General features: G+C 42.5%; 1 protein-coding gene across 5 annotated transcripts in view; it reads right to left on the reverse strand.

Annotated features, from left to right (window-relative positions):
• Window positions 1-8,906: 8,906 nt before the first annotated feature.
• MORF4L1 (mortality factor 4 like 1) overlaps window positions 8,907-21,530 on the reverse strand; it is a 42,230-nt gene continuing 29,606 nt past the window's right edge. For all 5 annotated transcript variants that reach the window (XM_037910181.2, XM_037910180.2, XM_037910179.2 and 2 more), the window contains 5 exons: window positions 21,003-21,104; window positions 18,450-18,538; window positions 14,438-14,610; window positions 14,014-14,098; window positions 8,907-9,590 (listed from right to left, as the gene is read on the reverse strand). In XM_037910181.2, coding sequence (XP_037766109.1) covers window positions 9,506-9,590; window positions 14,014-14,098; window positions 14,438-14,610; window positions 18,450-18,538; window positions 21,003-21,104 — 534 coding nt within the window. In that variant the 3' untranslated portion in view covers window positions 8,907-9,505. The remainder of the gene's footprint in view (window positions 9,591-14,013; window positions 14,099-14,437; window positions 14,611-18,449; window positions 18,539-21,002; window positions 21,105-21,530) is intronic.

The following is a 21,530-nucleotide window of genomic DNA, read 5'->3' on the forward strand; positions in this document are numbered from 1 at the left end:
CCTGCCCCGCCGGCTCCCGGCCCCACTCGGGGGAGGGGATGAAGCCGGAAAGAGGCGGGGCGGGGGTTTGGAGGAAGGAGTGGAATGGGGGCAGGGTGGAGCAAGGGTGGGAAGAGGGCCTAGGGCAGAGCAGGGGGTTGTCCTGGGCCCCACACCCCCTTAAGGGCAACTCTGCTCATGACAGGACTAAGTATTATCTAGACCAGTGTTTCTCAAACTGGGGGGTCAGGACCCCTCAGGGGGTCACGAGGTTTTTACATGGGGGGGGGGGTCGCGACCTGTCAGCCTCCACCTCAAACCCCTCTTCACCTCCAGCATTTATAATAGCACTAAATGTATATTAAAAAAGTGTTTTTAAATTTATAAGCGGGGTGGGGGGTCGCACTCAGAGGCTGACTGTGTGAAAGGGGTCACCAATACAAAAGTTTGAGAACCACTGATCTAGACCATCCCGACAGGTGTTTGTCCAACCTGCTCTTAAAAATCTCCAATGGTTCCACAGCCTCCCTGGGCAATTTATTCCAGGGCTTAACCACCCTGACAGTTAGAAAGTTTTTTCCTAATGTCCAACCTAACCGCCATTATTGCTATTTCATTCGTCACTCTGAAATTTACCTAGTCTCATTCCTAGGCCAACTTAATTCCAGGCACCAAACTCTCCTGCTCCCTTCTACCCCACGTTGCCCAGCTCAGTGACAGCGGTTGCGTTTTTCCAACCAGAACACGCAGGGATCTAGTTCCCACCAAAGGAACAAACGAAGAATTGCAGCAGATCCGTACGGCGCACACACAAAATACCGTTTTCCAGATTCCGTGTGCTGGAAGGGAGACCCCCGCTTCCACTCGCAGGGGTGGTTTGGCAAACTGCCAACGCAGTGCTCTAATTCAGAATGTAATCTGGGGTCCCCTGCTGGGTAATAGCTGGGATAAACAAGAAGTAGTTGCTAATTACAGTCTCAAAGCTATTCATTGAAGGCTGCACTCTGAGCGGCGCGCACAGCAATCTGTAACAACGCCCAAGCACTGAGAGATGTGTTCTTCTACACCAGGCACCCGTAGCTCCTAGAGACCCCACTCAGCCCCTCCTCCTACCGCCCTCCCAGGAGACCCTGGGGCACGGCTTGAGTCCACAGCCAGCTTCTCACTATCAACTTCCACACCAGGGCAAAGGGCCCTCTCTGGACTGGGCCCCCTGCATCTCCTAAACCAGCCACTCTTGCAACCATAAACTGCTCCCAATGTAATTTAGAGTTCCCATAGCAACTTGCAGAAACTTAATTGCTCAGTGTCCTTATTTCCATTTAAAGAGACGCCTGCTGGTCCTTTAGATCTTTCCTATTTGTCTTTTTACTTCTCAGTAGCCAGCCAGGGGACAAAGCTCAGTTTTGTGCAAAAGTGATCAGCTCTGTAAAACCTTATGCTCTGGGCTTCTTAGAGCACAATTAAAGATGCACAAAAAGACCACCCATGCATGCAGCCACCTCCAGTCCTCAGCTCAGACCCCCCTGAGAGTAGCTGCACTTTGCAGCATATCCAGGAGGTTAACAAATCTGACCTCTGATGGAGCAAGGTGGGGATGGGCGGGTAGAGGGAGTGATTTGCAAATGCAAAGTCAAGGAGCCCTCATAGAAATGCCCTGATAATCACGGTCTCTTGTGCACATCAGGATGGCTCCTGTTCAAGTGCATCTGCTGATCTCCATATTTATTGTGTGAATCAGAAGCTCTCAGGCACAATCTCCTCTGGAGATTCCCTCAGGGCAACAAAGCTCTGCCCTGACCATTATTCTGGCCTGCGCCTTAATGGCCCGTCTGAACCTTTAGGGCACGGGAATAGCCAGACAAATCCTGTATTCCAGGTATTCCTATAGTCCTGGATTTCTTCTCAATTCTATGCCTTTGCATCCAGCCTAGGAATATCAATCACTCTGAATAAAGCCACAGTAACTGCCTTCAGGAGGACAGGAAAGCCACATTCATTATTCAGGTTTCGGAGTAGCAGCCGTGTTAGTCTGTATCCGCAAAAAGAAACAGAGGACTTGTGGCACCTTAGAGACTAAGAAACTTATTTGAGCATTATTCAGTGGCACATACACATTGGTCCCTAGGCCAAAGCAGGAATTGATTCCAAAGTCTGATGATCAACATTTCAGACATGCAAAGTTGGAGAGCAGACTGAATAAGATTTGTCTGGTTAGGGGGAAATCCCCAACTCCCTTCCCAGGGAAGATCTGATACGACCAGAAAGAATGGTATGAGACTTTCGCAGTAAAGCAAACCTGCCCCACTTAATGCAGTCTGACTGGTTTTGCGGGTTTAGTTTTTAACCACACAAATGCATAAAGCGCTATCGGTGTAGAGGGCTTTATAAACACCCAGGGCAACCGGTTGGGAGGGAGCTTTTAGTCTAAAGTAGACATTAAAATAAATGATGCAGCAGGCATCACAGTAGAAGCAGCCACAGCCAAGAAGAGGTTAGGGAGGGAGGGAGGATTAAGAAACAGCGTTTGGACAAGGACGCTGGGAAAGTGGGCTGGGGACTTGCTGCACAGGAGCAGGGAGGCTAGTCCTAGCAGTGGGGGAGGACAGGAAAAGGCGGCAAAATGCTTGAGGAAGGGAAGGAGGCAAAGGGGGCAAGGTATGGACAGAGCATATGCCAGAAGTAGAACATGAGAACCCAGTGCAAATCAGCATGCTTGAAAAGAGAGCTGCATGCCAGGGCTACTCTAATTGCTCTGCCCTTCCCAGAACAAAACACTGTTGATCTGGCAGGGGCCTTGCAACCTCACAAGGAAAGGGGGAATCCAGGTGTCTGCTGCTTGTTAGAAAGAAGCCAAAGCAAAAATCAGACCAACCAACTTGCTGAAGGCCAAAGAGGTCTCAGCACAATGGATTTAAAGCAGTTAGCACCATCAGGCAGTCCTTCAGTTCCTCTGACTCTGAGGATCAATTTCCCCTTTCATCACCAGGAGATGCAGTAACCCTTGGTTCTAGCTCACCACCCTGCAATATTTGGCATCTATTCCTCCTCAAGCAGATCTATTTAATGTCTCAGACTTTGAAAGGGTCACATAGTACATGGACCGTCCAACTCACCTGACGGGAGTTTAACCCTATCACATCCGTGATGGGTAAACTAAGATGTAAACTGGGACATGGTGACCTGGCTGTCAAAACTCTGCATTAAGCAGTCCAGGTAACTAAAGACGTTAATAGCTTCCAGAAAGCCATCAGATTGACCATATCAATTTAACGCAGCTCAAGCTGCTCTTTCCTGGTTCAGTATTTCCATAGATTCATAGCTTCCAAGGCTAGAAGGGATCATAGATGACCTACTGAGGTCCTATGAGCCTCCAAAACCAGCCTCTCTTTCTAACATAAGCTGCTCCCCCTGTAATTTAGAGTTTCCATAGCAACTAAAAAAGGTCCCTTCCAGTCCTACACTTTTATGATTTTATGACCATGATCTAGTCTGACCTCCTGTGTAACACAGGCCAGAGAACTTCCCCACAATAATTCCTAGAGCAGAGCTTTGAGAAAAACATCCTGTCTTGATTTTAAAATTGCCAGTGCTGGAGACTCTGGAAGGACCCTTGGTAAATTGTTTGAAAGGTTAATTACTCTGTTAAAAATTTATACCTTATTTTCAGTCTGAATTTGTCTGGCTTCAATTTCCAGCCAGGGGATTGGGTTACACTCTTCTCTGCTAGATCGAAAAACCCATTGTCAAATATTTGTTCCCCATATAGGCACTTATAGACAGTCATCACATCATCTCTTAACCTGATCAGTGTTAAACTAGGGAGACTGAGCTCCTTGAGTATCACGGTAAGGCAGGTTTTCTAAACCTTTAATCATTCTCAGGGCTCTTCTCCAGTTTACAACATCCTTCTTGAATTGTTTGCAGAAGAACTGGACATAGTATTCCAGCAACGAGCACACAAGTGGCAAATACAGAAGTGTAGGAACAGAGAGATTATGCATCCAAGGATTGCGTTAGCCCTTTTGGCCACAGTCACACTGGGAGCTCACGTTTAGCCGATTCTCCACCGTGGCCCCCACATCTTTTTCAGTCACTGCTTCCCAGGGAAGATTCCGCCATCCTGTAACTATGGCCTACATTCTTTGTTCCTAGATGTACACATTTACATTTGACTGTATTAAAACGCATACTGTTTGCTTGCGCCCAGCTTACCAAGTGATCTAGATCACCCTATCAGTGACCTGTCCTCTTCATTAATTACCACTCCCCCAATTTTTGGCTCATCTGCAGACTCAGTGATTATTTGTTTTCTTCTAGGTCATTGGTAAAAATGTTAAATAGGGAAGAGCCAAGAACAGACGCCTGCAAGACCCAACCAGGAACACACCTGCTTGATGATTCCCCATTTACCATTATATCTGGAGACCTATTGATTAGCCAGCGTTTAATCTAATGTGTTCCATGTTAATTTTATATCATTCTAGTTTGTTAATCAAAGTGTTATGAGGTACCAACTCAAACACTGTTTGATAGTCCAAGTATATTATATCAAACACTGTTACCCTTATCCAAACTTGTCAGCTCAAAAGATATCAAGTTAGTCTGACAGGATCAATTTCCCATAAACCCAAATTGCTTGGCAATAACTATTATCCTCCTTTAATTCTCTAAAAATCAAGTCCTGTATCAGCTGCTCCATTATCTTGCCCAGGATCAATGTTAGGCTGACAGGCCGATAGTTACCCAGGTCATCCCATTTGCCCTTTAATATTTTCCACACTTTCAAACAAAGCTAGTTAAAAGCTGATTAGAAAATTAAAAAAAAAAAAAAAAAAAAAAAAACACCAGAAGAGTGATTCCTGCTGAAAAGCTAAGCACAATGCAATCTCTTGAGAGATTAAGTCTTAGACATTAAAAAGTAGCAAAACAGCAAATGTTAATACAGAAATTGTGGCTCTCCTCCACCAGGTTTGTTCCATTGACACGGAGATGCACACGCAGCCGGTTATAGAACCCCTTCGGCTCCTTTGGCTAATGGAGGTCAGTGGCTGTAAACAATTCCTGCATTTCCACGTTTTAGCATCTGCAGATTCCAGTTACATCAAGAGAAGAGTCAGGAAGGGCGGGCTGGGGGGACACGCCCTTACACAGAATTCTAATCATGTCACTCCAGCAGAGACTGTGCACAATCTTTACCTGTTAGTGACCACTTACATGGACTAGGACAGATTAACATGTGAAATAAGCATGTGTACAATGCTGATCACAAGATGGTTTGTGTCTTTATGCCTAACACTTATCTAATTCAGTAATAAAACAAATGCCACTATATAAATCTTGAGTAAGGCATGCAGTTTTGTTCACCCTGTCTCAAGATTATAACTGGAAAAGGCACAAAGAAGGGCAACAACAACGATGAGGGGTCTAGAACAGCTTCTATATGAGGAGAGATTAAAGAGACTGGGACCGTTCATTTTAGAAAAAGATGAACAAGAGTCATAGGTGTCGGCTCCCTCCAGGCCCAGGGGGCGCTCAGCCCTCTGCTATGCCCTGCCCCCAGAGTCTGCGCTTATCCTAAGGGTGGGGGGTGGGAATATGAGAGGTCTACAAAACAAATGGTATGGAGACAGTGTTATTTACTGTTTCACATAAACACAAGAATTGGGGATCAACTTATGACATTAAAAGCCAGCAGCATTAAAAACCAAACGAGCAGTTCTTCACCCGATGCACAGGCAACCTAAGGAACTTGTCATCATGGGACATTGTGAAGGCCACAAGTACAACTGGGTTCAAAAAAGAATTAGGTAAGTTCCTGAAGGATAGGTCCATCAATGGCTATTAGCCAAGATGGTCAGGGATGCTACCCCATGTTCCTGGTGTCCCTAAATTTTTGACTGCCAGAAATTGGGACTGGACAACAGGGAATGAATCACTTGATAAATTGCCCGGTTCTGTTCATTCCCTTTGAAGTATCTGGCACAGGCCATTGCCAGAGACCGGATACTGGGTTAGATGGGCCATTGGTCTGACCTAATATGGCCGTTATGTACTTCAGATAACTCACAAGAAGAGTATTGATTTGTGACTTCAAGATCACTGGAAAGTAGTGACTGTTACAAAACAGTTGTTTACAGAGATGAGCAGAGAGAGGTGGTAACACATCAGGAATGATTTTATGACTGAAAACTTTGGACTCATTTGGTCACTCTGATACCATCAGAAGGAAGTTTCTGCAACAGAACAGAAGGAAATGTTGTAAACCGGGTGAAAAGTCAATTTGCCAAATCAGTGTTGAAAGTTTATCTAAAAAGCTACATATACCACGCAAACACGTACCATGAAAGCTACACATACCATGCATGGATAATGTGCTCTTTTGTTAGCTTGTTAAGAAATAAGAATATCATTTAAACATTCAAAATTCAGCCGTCGGTAGCCTCATGAAAAATGTATGGTTAAGACCATTATCCCTACCTGATCTAAACACAAGAGGCAGCATCAATGGAAGGATGAATCCAAATCTATCAATAACACCAAAAAGTTAAGGAATACAGGATGCAAACAGTTGCAGCGAAGGCTAAAGAACAGAAGTGTTTCATATTGTACAGCTGTGCTATAAAGATCAATTACTGAGCAGATAAATTTCTTTTTTGTAGAACTAAAGATTTAAACAGCAGATTTTCTTTAAATAATCAAATCAGACATTTTGAGGGTCCCCTTGTCAGACTGGATTTTAAAGTTTAGAAGGGTGAGGGAAGGCAGATGTACGCATAGCAAGTTTTAGGTTGCTATTGTTGTAGATTAAGTTTAAGATCACATCGATAACCAAATAGAAGCCATGACAGTGTCAGGTGTTAAGACAGGAAACTAGTTTTAATTCTGATGATTTTCAAAAAGAAGCTATGTTTTCCCAGGTTCTTATTTTAAAAGGTTTTTTTGCCAACGGGGTGTGTCAATGATTTCAGACTGGAGAGACTGAATTCTGCCGCCTACGAAGACTTTACATATTCATAGTTCTACCACAGCAATATTTTCTCTCGCAAGTGTCTGAAATCCTTTCAAATGATCCCAGACTGGAAGCTTATATTTGGGTCAAGACCCACCATTGTGAAGTCCTTAGCATGCGTGTGTGGCTGTAAAAATAAGAATTGAAGTACTGGTATTATGAATTTGCAGTGATAATTCAGGATGATCAACCGTAATTAGGGCCTCTGGGTGCTACCATTATATAAATATTTAATTATGTTAAGGCAGATGTCCATTGAGAGGCTATGCCTCATTTATATCCTTTAACTATTCACTATGCCAGGGACCAGCAACCTTTGGCTCGCGGCCCGCCAGGGTAAGCCCCCTGACAGGATGGGATGGTTTGTTTACCTGCTGCGTCTGCAGGTTTGGCCAATCGCGGCGCCCATCAGCTGCGGTTCACCGCTGCAGGCCAATGGGCGCTGCGGAAAGTGGCGCGGCCCGAGGGATGTGCTGGCCACCGCTTCCCACAGCCCCCATTGGCCTGGAACAGCAAACCGTGGCCAGTGGAAGCTGCAATCGGCCGAACCTGCGGACACGGCCAGTAAACAAATCAGCCCGTCCTGTCAGGGGGCTTACCCTGGCGGGCCGCATGCCAAAGGTTGCCGATCCCTGCACTATGCTTAGCACTCAGAAGTGACTAAAATCCATTGTACTTGTTGAGATTTTAATTTGTTAGATCAGTGCTTGGCAATGTGCTTTAACAGCTTTCAACCTTGTATGAATATACTGTGATTAAAGATACAGACACAGAAAATTAAGAGGGAAAACTTGGGAATACATTATTCTAACAAATTTTCGTTTCTCTTGTCTGCTCAGACAAAAAATATCAATACATATTTAACACATCTTAAATTTTTTAAAGATTATCAAAAGAAATGCATAGAACTCATTGCACTCAGTGTGTATTATGTAAAATTACAACTGCGACTTCATGCATATTGTTTGGAACTACCAAGTTATTCAAGAGTTCTGGATTAAAGCCACTGTAGATATACAAGTTTCTTCATGCATGGTTTGCATTATTAATCTGTCCCAATTTAGTTTAGAAAGATATACAAGTCAAGTATATTGCAACTGTCTTATCAGTAGATAGGAATTGAATTATTCCCTACTGGAGGGAGGAATCTAGTCCATCAATAGAAAAAAATAAATAAAGACTTTTGATGCTTCTTTACCACTGGAAAATGGGGTTTATTGAACAAGAGGCACACTGGAGCTTTTTGATAAAAATACGCTAGCCCTACTTCACGTTTTATCTGTCCAGGGTCACAGTCCTGTGAATTCCAGGTTTCTGCTGCCTGAATGGGTTGGGAGAGGCTGAAAAGTGGTCTGTTTTCAAAGTGTTTGATTGGTTTCAAAACACTGTTTCTAATGATCTTTTACAGCTTTGTTGCTGTTCCGTGCAGTTTGATTTCTTTATTCAAAGAAGTTGGAGGAGTGCTGTATCCTAATGGATTTCAGTTAGGAGTAAGGAATGCTGAAGAAGGCTCAGACACAGCACCTCCAAATTACAACTAAAAATCAGTACTTGTGGCATCTTAGAGACTAACCAATTTATTTGAGCATGAGCTTTCGTGAGCTACAGCTCACTTCATCGGATGCATACTGTATGCATCCGATGAAGTGAGCTGTAGCTCACGAAAGCTCATGCTCAAATAAATTGGTTAGTCTCTAAGGTGCCACAAGTACTGATTTTCTTTTTGCGAATACAGACTAACATGGCTGTTACTCTGAAAACTAAAGATCACAAATTCACACATTATACTGATATTTTGAGGATACTGCAGATTTAACTATGACAAAGCAATTTGATTTATGACTGAGCGCTAGATCACGTGAAAATGCTCCAAGAGATGAAGCAGGACACAGGTCAGTTAAAAAGTCAAAATAGGTAATGTTTGAAATAAAAAAGTTTATTTGAAGACTTGAAAAATAGCTCCTTGAAAGACCAACATTTCCAGAACACCAAGATACAATACATTTTTCCATTGTGTTAGAACAGAAAAGTCACAATCCTTCAACTCACTAGGCAAGGAATGAATTTATGGATCAACAAATGCTATACTTCAAACACCAAGAAAGTGAGTCGGCTTGAAAGACTAATTAGTAGCATGTAAGTTAGGTGATCACAACCCTGTGGCACACTTGTCATCACTAATCAATAATGCAGGTTAGGTAAGAGCTTAGTGTCAAAAACAATGAACCTATAAACTTTAAGGAGCTCAGACAATGAAAATATGCTATCGCATTTCTTTCCACATCCCACTGATGGGTTCCCAAAGCCTCCTTTTTAGGCTTCTGTTTCAGTACAAACAAAAGAAAACTTTAGAACTTACAAATGTCAGTTCAGTTTTAACACACACTTTATTCACTTCAAATTTACATAATCTGTGCAAGAGACATGTGCAATGGAAGGACAAAACAAAATGTAGATATGGACAGCACTGTTACAGAAGATCCAAGTATTACTTCACTATACAGAGGCATGCCGTTATACTGCTTTCCGATGGTATTCGGGAGGGGCTACTTCATAGTCACTGGCACTAAACAACGTGGAAGCATTCTTCGCTAAATACCTGTGAAAAATACACATTCAGAAATTAAAATACCTTGTTGCTCATTGTCTCAAGATTTCAGTTTTAGTGTTCACAAACGGTTATTTCACTGCTTGGAACTGGATTCCAGCATATGCTGTTGAAAAATCTGTCAGTCTTTGAACAGCCCAGAGAAACACCAAGTTTAATTCTGGACAGGTGTCAGACGTTGTACTATTGAAATCCTACCTAGTGCCTCACTAGAATTCCAAGCAGTGAAATCATATTGTCAAACAAATGAGACCACAGCCAAGTGTTGCCGCAAGACCTCCGCCAGGTTGAAATAGGTTCCGCTTCGTATCAAGTGTCTGTCCTTTCTGGACGTCTGCCAGTCACTCAAGCAGGCAGGTAAAAAGTACCCTACTGTTCTGTACAAACAAGTGTGGTTCTTAACAGGTGCTAGGAGAAGCTTCGTAACTAGGGTCCAACCAAATTCACAGCTGTGAAAACCACATCATGGACCGTGTAATCTGGTTGAAATCTGGTCTTGTGCACTTTTACCCTATACAATACAGATTTCAAAGGGGAGACCAGCACGTGTCAAATTGGGGATCCTGACCCAAAAGGGAGTTGCAGGGGGGGTTGTGGTATTGCCACCCTTACTTCTGTGCTGCCTTCAGAGCTGGGCAGCCGGAGAGCAGGGGCTGTTGGTCAGAGGCCCAGCTCCAAGGGCAGCGCCCAGCCAGCAGCAGCGCGGAAGCAAGGACGACAATAACACACCAGGCCACCCTCCCTTCTGCACTGCTGCGGGTGGCGGCTCTGCCTGCAGAGCGGGGCTCCCGGCCAGCAGCCGCCGCTCTCCAGCCGCCCCGCTCTGACGGCCACGCCGCGACTAGCAGCAGTGCAGAAGTAAGGGGAGCATTTCTGCAACCCCCCCCCCCCCCCCCAATAATCTTGTGATCCCCCCCCCCATACACCCCCCCCCCTCCTTTTTAGGTCAGGATCCCTACAGATTACAGCACCACGAAATTTCAGATTTAAATAGCTGAAATCATGAAATTTACAATTTTTAAAATCCTTTGACCATGAAATTGACCAAAACAGATGGTGAATTTGGTAGGTTCCATTTATGACCACGGCTAATAGAGGAGTGGCCAGTAAACATGGCATTCTACAAACGGAGCGCTGCAGTGATACTCAGGCCTTCTTTGTAGGGCAGATTCAGGTTTCCTCCCTAACCACAAGCTTTTACATTTTAAATGGGGATATTCTTATGGTTCTGTAAGGCCCCCTGTGAGAATCACTAATTTTACCACCTACTGCACTTCATTTACTAACATTTTCAAACGTTATGGATTAGCTAACGATGGCTTCTAGCCGGTCTTTGATCTATGAAATTAAGTCAGTTTTCGATTCTTCACAATAGTGTTAAAGAAACAATGGCTTTATTGAAGGAATAAAGAGAAAGCAACAGAATGTGGTGGTAAAAAGACTAGATATAAACAGGTAGTTCGCGCATAGAGAGAAAATAATGGTATGCCTCTGGAGCATTAAGGCACAAGGCCAAGCAATTTCAAACATTAAGTATTTAAATTGCCTACAAGACTGAGACTGCCTGACATTTCCCTCCCGTACTGGAAAGCAAGAATCGTGCTTGTGCATTTGCCAGGGATTATAAGCATAGACACCAATGACAACTGGAGAATTAACCCTGCACCCAGAGTTCTAAAGCACAAGCCGTAACTAGAAGTCCTCCTAAATTTTAGAACTGCAGAGGATCCTTTCATACATTAAAACTTAAAATCAGATTTTAAGTTTCTAAAATGTAGAGGACTGATTCTTTAGCGTAGACAGCTCCTCCACTAACAGAGCATGAACTTCCCGCTTTTCGATTTCACATTTAAGTCCTATAGTAAGATAGAGTAAAACTTTAAAAAGCACCTAACTGACGTAAGAGTCTAAGTGTCTCGAAGTGCTATTGAACAAATGGGACTTAGACTTTGTAACTGTCGCCTTGCCATATTTCAGGAAAGGCAGATCAACGAGTTCTAAAACGCATCAAGAAACAAACGGCTTAAGCTTGGCCTTTCAATGAGCTGAAAGATGGTCTCGTAGCTCAGCTACTTAACTGGGATTAGCTCCCAGCTCTGCCACACACTGAGACACTTTGGATAAGTCATTTAACCTCTATTCCCCATCTATAAAATGGGAAGAATGCTCCTCCTCCCCACACTTTTGTCTGGACTGTCTACTTGGATAAGCTCTTCAGGGCAGGGACCATCTCTTATTGCATGTATGTAGAATTGGGTGCCAATCTTGACTGGGGCCTCTACTCACTTAACTACAATATAAAGCTGCAAAAAAATTAAAGATATTTTTCATTCAGGCAATCAGAGACGACAGTTTTTGAAACTCCTGATGGAATTGCTCTGATTTAGCAGTTTGCAGCAGTGCATGCAATAACAAAAATGGATCTTTTTTCTACCCAAATGGTTTGATTGATTTCTTTCCTTTTAAACGGCAGTGTACTGGAAAAGAGAGAGGGAGTGTAGAAATTGGGCTTGTTTTTGGCTTAATTGGCTTGTGAGTTGCTAGTTTTTTGCTTATAGCTTGTTGCTTTCTTTTTTTAAATTGATCAGCTCCCAGCAAGCATGGGGCAAGGGGGGCCAAGCAGGGGGAAGAGTCAAGGGTGCACAGCAGGCCCACCACAGTCCCAGACTGCAAGCTGGGGGGCGGAATCTAGTCACGGAGTGTTGGGGTTCTTAGGGATTGGCTTGTTTTGAAATGGGATTAGCTTGATTTGTGGCTTATTGTGAAAGTTGGGTGCTTATTTACCACGTGAAAGTTGGAAACTGCTTCAGATGAAAAAAGCTAATGTCGTCTTGGGATGCATCAGGAGAGGTATTTCCAGTAGGGATAAGGAGGTCTTAGTACCGTTATATAAGGCACTGGTGAGACCTCACCTGGAGTACTGTGTGCAGTTCTGGTCTCCCATGTTTAAGAAGGATGAATTCAAACTGGAACAGGTACAGAGAAGGGCTACTAGGATGATCCGAGGAATGGAAAACTTGTCTTATGAAAGGAGACTCAGGGAGCTTGGCTTGTTTAGCCTAACTAAAAGAAGGTTGAGGGGAGATATGATTGCTCTCTATAAATATATCAGAGGGATAAATACCAGAGAGGGAGAGGAATTATTTAAACTCAGTACCAATGTGGACACAAGAACAAATGGATATAAACTGGCCACTAGGAAATTTAGATTAGAAAGTAGACGAAGGTTTCTAACCATCAGAGGAGTGAAGTTTTGGAATAGCCTTCCGAGGGAAGTAGTGGGGGCAAAAGATCTATCTTGCTTTAAGATTAAACTCGATAAGTTTATGGAGGAGATGGTATGATGGGATAACATGGCTTTGGTAATTAAATATTCATGGTAAATAGGCCCAATGGACTGTGATGGGTTTTAGATGGGGTAAGATCCAAGTTACCCGGGAAAGAATTTTCTGTAGTATCTGGCTGATGAATCTTGCCCATATGCTCAGGGTTTAGCTGATCGCCATATTTGGGGTCGGGAAGGAATTTTCCTCCAGGGCAGATTGGAAGGCCCTGGAGGTTTTTCGCCTTCCTCTGTAGCATGGGGCACAGGTCACTTGCTGGAGGATTCTCTGCTCCTTGAGGTCTTTAAACTACAATTTGAGGACTTCAATAGCACAGATATAGGTGTGAGGTTTTTTTGTAGGAGTGGTGGGTGAAATTCTGTGGCCTGCGTTGTGCAGGAGGTCAGACTAGATGATCATAATGGTCCCTTCTGACCTAAATATCTATGAATCTATGAATCTATGTCAAAGAACTTTACTGAATGTGAGTAATGAAAGAAAAACTCAACTGCAAAAACCCATGCGTTTCACCTCAGTTATGTGCCTTCAAATGGAAACACACACTTGTCTCTAATCAGGAACAATTTTGTAGTATGTCAACACAGAGTGCCAAAGCAATTTCTAGTACAAGACCTCTCGTACCAACTCTATGTTGCTACAAAGGTATGACTCACTGCAATATTAACCAAGCAAGCTTTTTTCAGTTTAGTTAGTACAGAAAAATTTAAGCTGCTTTAGGTAAATTTAGGTCCTGAAACTTGAAATCTTTAACAAGTTTCAGCCTATTGTGCATTTTACTGAAGAGCAATACTAATTATGCATAACTGACCACCACCACAAAACTGCAAGAAAGGCTGTCAAGAGACCAAAGTGCTTGCTCTGGATTAGTGTTGCAGATTAACTGTGACATGCATTGTCAATATGATAATCAAAATACTGTCATAAAAAAATTAGAGTCAGAAAACATGTAGGTCACAGTTGTATAAACACACACATGCTTAACATTAAACATATAAATAAGTGTTCGCAGGATCAGGGCTTTAGTGTTTTTAAAATACCTTCAACACACAAACATGAAGGGCTGAACTTACTTCAAGAAATCATGCAAGTAGTTTAACAACAGAGCCAGGCTCTTCTCATCAAGAGGGGTGTAGGCAAGCATAGCTCCAATTCGTACTGTTAAGAAAAGCATATATTTGACTGTTTTTCATGACAACTTTAACAAGTTTCACCATACATGAGTATAAGTCCAAGATCTGTTCTAACTTCAGACTGCCATTCTTACCTATGCAAGCTTGTCTAAACAACTATGTTTTGAAAAGTTCCATTCTGGGTAGGTGATTTGTGGCTTTGAACATTGTATATAAATGACCCAAGGACAGAATTGAGTCATTTGTTTAGGCATTTTACTCTGATTCACTGTATTATTCCAATTAACAGGACAGAAAAGAAAAGAAGTTGGAGCAATGTAACCATTTGTCCCATTTTATGGTGGAATCAAGATGCCATACTTACCAAATAATCGTAGTAGGTGTGGTGCACCATAGACTTGTGACATAGGTGCATCGGGATGATCTGCTAAAATTTCAGCATACTGTGGCCTCTCAAATTTGTACAGCAGCTGAGTCCCCAGCATTACATTGAAGTACTCTTTTATTCCAGCAACAACTTCATTAACAGCGTATTCTCTGGCACACAGAAAGGAAATGTGAAATATCATTAAAAATTTAAATAAAAACACCAAACCAAACACCAGGGCTGTGATTTTCCGGGGTAGTTGTGCACTTGACTTTTTGGAGTCGGAAGAGCCAGTATTCATGAGATGGCGCAGAGAAACATACGCATCGTTCTAGCGGTTCTGCTTTTTAAAAATGGGGTATCTGGCTCTGCATGAAGACATGCTTCAAGCCAACTTAGTTCTAAGAAAAAGTGACTAAAAGCAAACTTTCTGCCTTCCCACCTGCATCCGATACTTATCCAAATGCATGTCTAAAGTGGCACATTCAAAGCAAGATAAAAAGGCGATTTCTTAAAGTCTTGGAACATACACTTGTCAGTTCTATGCCACACACTACTAACTTCAGCAACAATTGGCATTGGAATGAAGTCAGAGCTGGGTTTGATAGCTCAAGCAGTCCTGCACTTCATGATGGCAAACAATCATTCACGCAGCTGAATTTTAAAATATCTAGCCACACTTTTTCAAAACCATAATACATATGGCGCCACAAATCTTCAACTCCATTATCTGTCATGAAGTCATTACACAGCGTCTGCACCAGAGCCATCCTATGCCTCCAGCTTTAAAACAGTCTGTTGGAGGAACCTCTTCGATGTGCCCGACACCATGGGGGTCTCACTCTTCCTTCAGTGTAGGCCACAGAGCCTCATCAGCTCCTGAGTCTGAGCTTCAACACTCCTGCTTTACACCATGAGCTGTATTCAGTGAGTCCAACTGAAACAGACTCCTGGTAGAGGCTGGTCCACCCTTCCAGGATTAATGCACCTCACCCAGTATTTACAGTGACACTCAAGCAGCGTTTTCAAAACAGCAGGGCTTATTAGGCAGCTGGAAGACAGCACAGGAAGTCCTGAGGTTAGCACAGAGAAACAAAGGTTAAAGCACAGTCCATTCTGGTCAGTCCAGAGCCCAGCCATGCTGTAGTGAACTCCATTTTCAACGGAGGAAGGGTGTGTCAGTCCAACCTCCTTAGTTGGTTCCCAAGTGAGAGAGAGAGAGAGAGAGCTCTCAGGTTTCTTCCAGAACTCACCCTCCCCTCAGTCTTCTGTTCTCAATTTGGGGTTTTTGCTTAGCTTCCCTGCTGAGAGGCAGGGAAATCCATGAGTTATTGGAGCTTGCATTGTCTTGTTGACCGGGATTGGTTTCAACCAGTTCTTTAACGACTTCACTCCACCCAAACAGGAAAGGGACACACGCCCTTATGACCCTCAGAGACCCTGAGACAATTTAATCCTCCCCCACCCCACCCCCACATTGGGTAGCCATGCAAAGTTGAGCAGGAAACTGAGGCACATATTGGCTTCATACGAAATATTACAAACAGTTCCCACTTCATCATCACACATAGCTTCGCCTTCTGTACAAGAGAGGTCAACTACTGCATCTCTCAACAGAAGAGACACTCAGTCCTTATCCCTATAAGGAAATTCAAAACGTTGAGGTTACTGCTTTTAAACTTTAAACTTCTGTAACATCAAAGAACATAAGCCTTTCACACTGAACAGATTTAACATTTGGGGGAAAGTGCTGTGCTCTGCATAGGAGTAAGGAAGGGAAAAAGATGTACCATCCAGAGAAAAAATTCTCTTCCCCTCAAGTTAGTTTTATTTCCACAGGGTTCATTTACCATAGCGAATCCATTAAACCAAGCTATTCTCCTGACATTTTACAAGGAGTCCAATAATACCCAAACAAGAGGTCAGGACACATCAAGAACAGGATGGAAGACATGGAAGTTCTAATGCCATTATATAAATCAGTGTTTCATCCTCATCTGGAACACTAGTCACCCAATCTCAGAAACGATATTGTAGAATTAAAGGCATTTTCAGAAAAGGATCATGAGAACAATTAGGAATGTGGAAGACTCATTGATGAGAGATTGAAGGACTGATCGTTTATCTTTGAAAGTAGACGTAAGAGGGAATGTGACAGAACTTTATAAAATGAATGACATAGAAAAGGGAGATAGGGAAAACAGAAGCTCCCAGTCTCAAAACAAAAAAAAGGGGGCATTTGATGAAACTGAAAGATGACAAATTCAAAACTGATAAAAGGAAACACTTCCATGCAATTCAATTAGACTGGAATTCATTGCCTCATGATTTAATGGAGGCAAAGGGATTGGACCATTCACTTGGAATACAAGCATACCCGGCATTCTAGCAGTTAATACCAACAAAAAACCTTTCAGGTCTTAAACCAATCTCTATCAGTAATTAAGGTACGAATTTCACAGAGGGTACATTATCTCATATCTGCAAGCTGCAGGGTTTCTTGTATCTTCCTCTAAAGCACCTGGGACTGGCCACTGTGGGAGACAGGATACTAGACTAGATGAACCCCAGTTCTAATCCCTGTTTTTATTCCCACTGACATCACATGGATATTTATTTCAACGGACATTGGATCAGGCCCTGGATCTGGGAGAATCCCGTAGGAGCCCTTACAAGATGCACAAAGAGGGTGAGATACTGTGCAGCTTCTTAGAAGGGCTTCCCCTCATGGGCCTCAAAGTGCATGAAAGAGCATTCCAGTTGTGTCCAGCCCTAGAAAAATCCACTAAAAGAGAACTAAAAACAAAGCTATTAAGATTGCACAGTTAAGCACTCAGAAGTCAGAAAGCGTAAGCTAGGGTCTTGCAGGAAACTTAAATAGTGTATTGTGTGCATACAAACAGGGGGCAACGCTAAACTGGGTGTTATAAGGGAAACACTAATCAACCTAAGCTATTCAGAGCCACTCCAACTATAACAATTATATATAAAGACATGCAAGCCTAATTTTCAAAAGTGTAAACCTAGATTTTGGCATATACAGGAGCACAAGATTAGCCCCCTTTGTGAACAGCACTTTTAGCAACTGGACCTTGTGTTACATATACCAATAGACGGAGAGAAACAAGCAGGTATATTTACACTGGTATTTTCAAAGAAGCTCAAGGAATCAGGCTTCTTTGAAAATTCCAGCCTGACAATTTGGTAGCACAGAAGTTATTTAATTATTCAGGTTCAGTTCTTGATTTGCACTGCAGGTACTCAAGTACCATTTGTATTTAACAATTTCTGTGGTCACTGTGAGATTGGGAGATGTTTGGATCAAACTGAACTCCAGGTTGTATTTCAGCCTTCCTTTTAATTGTAACCATCAGTCACTTTATGCTATAGCCTTCATTTGGGGATTAGAATGTTCCTTTTGGGCTGGGGACTGGTCACAAAGGTGAATGACTATAAATGGGAGTCGGAGAACCAATAACTCGGATTAACTCTCTGCTGCTGTGTTCTGGATTTGCAACCAGGAGGCATAACTGACTTGACTCTACCCAAATCTAAAAGGACCGGGCTGGAACTCCTTGGTCTAAGCACATAGCTGGAAAGCTGCAGTTTGACCACCTGACCACAGATGAGACACTTTAAGGGTGGGTCTGTGAGGGGGAAGCCATCCACCACCAGATAACGGAGCTGGAAGAGGAAGGCAGCAAGAGTGGTCTACCTTACTTAAGGATGCTGAACAAACCCAAGGCTGACAAGAGCAGGGAGATCAAATCGGGTGGATTGTGTTCATGGGTTTGCGGTTTTCCAAAGATCTAGAACATTCTAGTGCTGTTCCACAGTAATGGTCTGTGGTTAAGAAATTCCTGAGCTAAACTGGGCCCAGGATTACGTGTGGTCCATTTACAAGGAAGCGGTGCTCATCCAGGAAGGGGGACTGGGACAGGCTGTAACAGTCAACAGCAAAAAGCCATTTTAATGGCTAAGACATGCCTTTTAAAATGCCATTACTTACTTATTATCAGTGTTTCCTCGTGATTTCTTGTAGCTTGCGTAATCCTCTAAAATTGAGTCAACGTTCTTCTTGGCAGGAAGATAAAAGAGCTATGAAAATCAAAGAATAAATAGATGGACTAATGCAAATAGTCTCACCTGCAGAATATTTGTGTCTGCATACTGGTTTTAAAGTACTGACAAATACAACGAGGACCTTTGTAGAAAATAATTTTTCTACAACATTCAGCTGTTGAGAATTTGTAGCTAGGATTTTACTTAACCATGAAGGTATTAAATCACAACTAATCATTCCGTCACGTTTGCCCCTTCTCTTTTTGCATGTTATATGCTTTTCAAGTCATCTTTTACTGTTTGACTAAGCAGAGCTCCTCAGAATCTATAATGTGCAGCTATGAATTCTAGAACATCAGCAAACAAATCCCTACATGATCTAGTGGATATAGGTAGGAATTACAGAACTCCTCCCATCCAGGGACAAGACGGAGCACCACAATATCTTTATGCATCAAACCTTGCCCACTATTTTAAGTTTTATCTAAAATAAAGTATTCTGTTCTAAATCTAATAGCGGATAGCATTGGGTTACACACAAGAGTCCAGATTCTTCTCTTTTGGCTCCCTACAGATATCAAGGGCTCCTCATTTCTTGTTCACTCTCTGCTAAGATCTGCTTGCTGACAGCAGACATATTTCAGACACCACTGAGCACACCCTGTATGTTTGTAAATTGTAACACATGCAGGTGGAATGTCTATCTAAAGAGGGCATCACCCAACTGTACCAGAGCACAGAGAAGCAGAGGAGTTATTATTCAAATGCATGTGCCATTAAGGATTTTAGATTCTATGTTTAACACTGTACATAGAAGCCATTATATATACACATACAAGCCACAATTAAACTGTATATTAGTTACTATACTCACTTTTCACTTCTGAAACATGAGCTCAAATACAAATCTTTTGTCACAGCTGGATTCAATGATCCAATTCCTTTCACAAGAGCATTCCAGTCTGAGGAGATTCAGAAACTGATGTTCCCAGAACTGGAAAAAGTACTGTACTGAATACCACTACTAAAGTACATTTTCAGAGTCGCATGGGAAAGCGTCCACAGCCTTATTTCAGGCTCAAGTCATGGCTACTCATCTCTTAAAAATGTGACTTCTTTTAAAAGCAAAAGGAAGTAGTTGTGGTAGACTCTTACGGGCAGACCCAAGTTCGAGATCCACTCTAGGCTTTGGTGTTCTCTCAACTCCTTTCCTATCCCGAAGGTTAATCATAGAAGCATATGACTGGAAACAGCCCCCAGCACTCAGGGCAGGACTAAGTAACTACTAGACCATCCCTGACAGGTGTTTAACCTGTTCTTAAAACCCTCCAATGATGGAGATTTCATAACCTTTCTAGGCTTAACTATTCCCGTGCTAACTAGCCTGACAATTAGGAAGTTTTTCCTAATGTCCAACCTAAACCTCCCTTGCAGCAATTTAAACCCATTGCTTCTTGTCCTATCCTCAGAGGTGAAGAACAAATTATTCTTCTCCCTCCTCCTTGTAACAACCGTTTACATACTTTAAAACTGTTATGTCCCCCCTCAATCTTCTTTTCCGGACTAAAACCCAATTTTTTCCAATCTTCCCTCATAGGTCATGTTTTCTAGACCTTTAATCATTGTTGTTGCTCTTCTCCAATTTGTCCATCTTCCCTGAAATGTGGCGCCCGGAACTGGACACAATACTCCAGGTGAGGCCTAATCAGCGTGGAGTAGAGCAGAAGAATTACTTCTCGTGTCTTGCTTACAACACTCCTGCTAATACATCCCAGAATGATGTTTGCATTTTTTACAACAGCGTTTCACTGTTGACTCATTTAGCTTGTGGTCCATTATGACCCCCAGATCCCTTTCTGCAGTATTCCTTTCTAGGCAGTCATTTCTCATTTTGTATGTGTGCAACTGATTGTTCCTTCCTAAGTGGAGCACTTTGCATTTGTTCTTATTGAATTTCATCCTATTTACTTCAGACCATTTGTCCAGTTTTGAATTTTAATCCTGTCCTCCAAAGCACTTGCAACCTCTCCCAGCTTAGTATCGTCCACAAACTTTGTAAGTGTACTCTCTATGCTACTAGCTAAATCACTGACGAGGATATGGAACAAGTCAATGTCTGTATAAAATGCTGCTATGGACCAGCTTTCTCTACCAGCTAAAATGAGTATGTATCAAAAGGCCAACAAACAGCCACAGGCAACATCATGAGTTTAAAAGGGCAAGCTGACATTTTAGTTTATGCCCGCCCAGACTTAAGAAGCCTCCAGGATGTGCTCTTAACATGCAGCTCTGCTGAACATCACAGGTGACCTGTGGGAAGAAGCCAGCTGGTACCTACAACCCAGTCAAATAAGCCTCAAGTAGACATAATACCAAGTATACCTTCAAAAATAGACCAACACATTCCCCCAGCTGGAAGGAGCAGAAGTTCCAAACTGTCAGTTGACATCAGTCTACATGCTTATAGATAAAGGATAAATTTTCACAATGTGAGGGTTACCTGTTTTTGCCTGGTGATCAAATCCCAGTCATCAACAAGCCATGGTTTCAGCTCTTCTGGAATTTTTACCTTTACTTCAACTCTGTTCATAAAGGTTTCTTCCTGAAGAATTAACAAAAAAGTCATCCTTCTTTGGTCATTATACCCAGGTAAGTCTTAATTTTCCAAAATGTAGCTATTACATAACAGTCTATCAAAAGACTCAAGACTGCAGCTGCTATTGTTACCTCAAAATCTTATGAAGCGACAAACAGTTCAACTCTTGCCAGTTCAACTCTGTTAGACAAAGATATCCCCATGGCAGCACTTCAAGTCTAAGATATTAACCTTACAAAACTAATAGAGCTTTTCCACTTGAGAGCATTACTTCTCTTTTCTGTTACATTACCTAGTCATTCATTCATGCTTACACCACCACTTTGTTGAATAGGGAAAACAGTCAATAGTAACAGCTAATCATAAGCCAGCTTTTAAGTAGTCACATAACTATGCAACTTCACTTCGTTACAAATGCCTCATGCGGTGCTG

This window comes from Chelonia mydas, chromosome 10 (genome assembly GCF_015237465.2).
Source record: "Chelonia mydas isolate rCheMyd1 chromosome 10, rCheMyd1.pri.v2, whole genome shotgun sequence".
Classification (NCBI taxonomy): Eukaryota; Metazoa; Chordata; order Testudines; family Cheloniidae; genus Chelonia; species Chelonia mydas.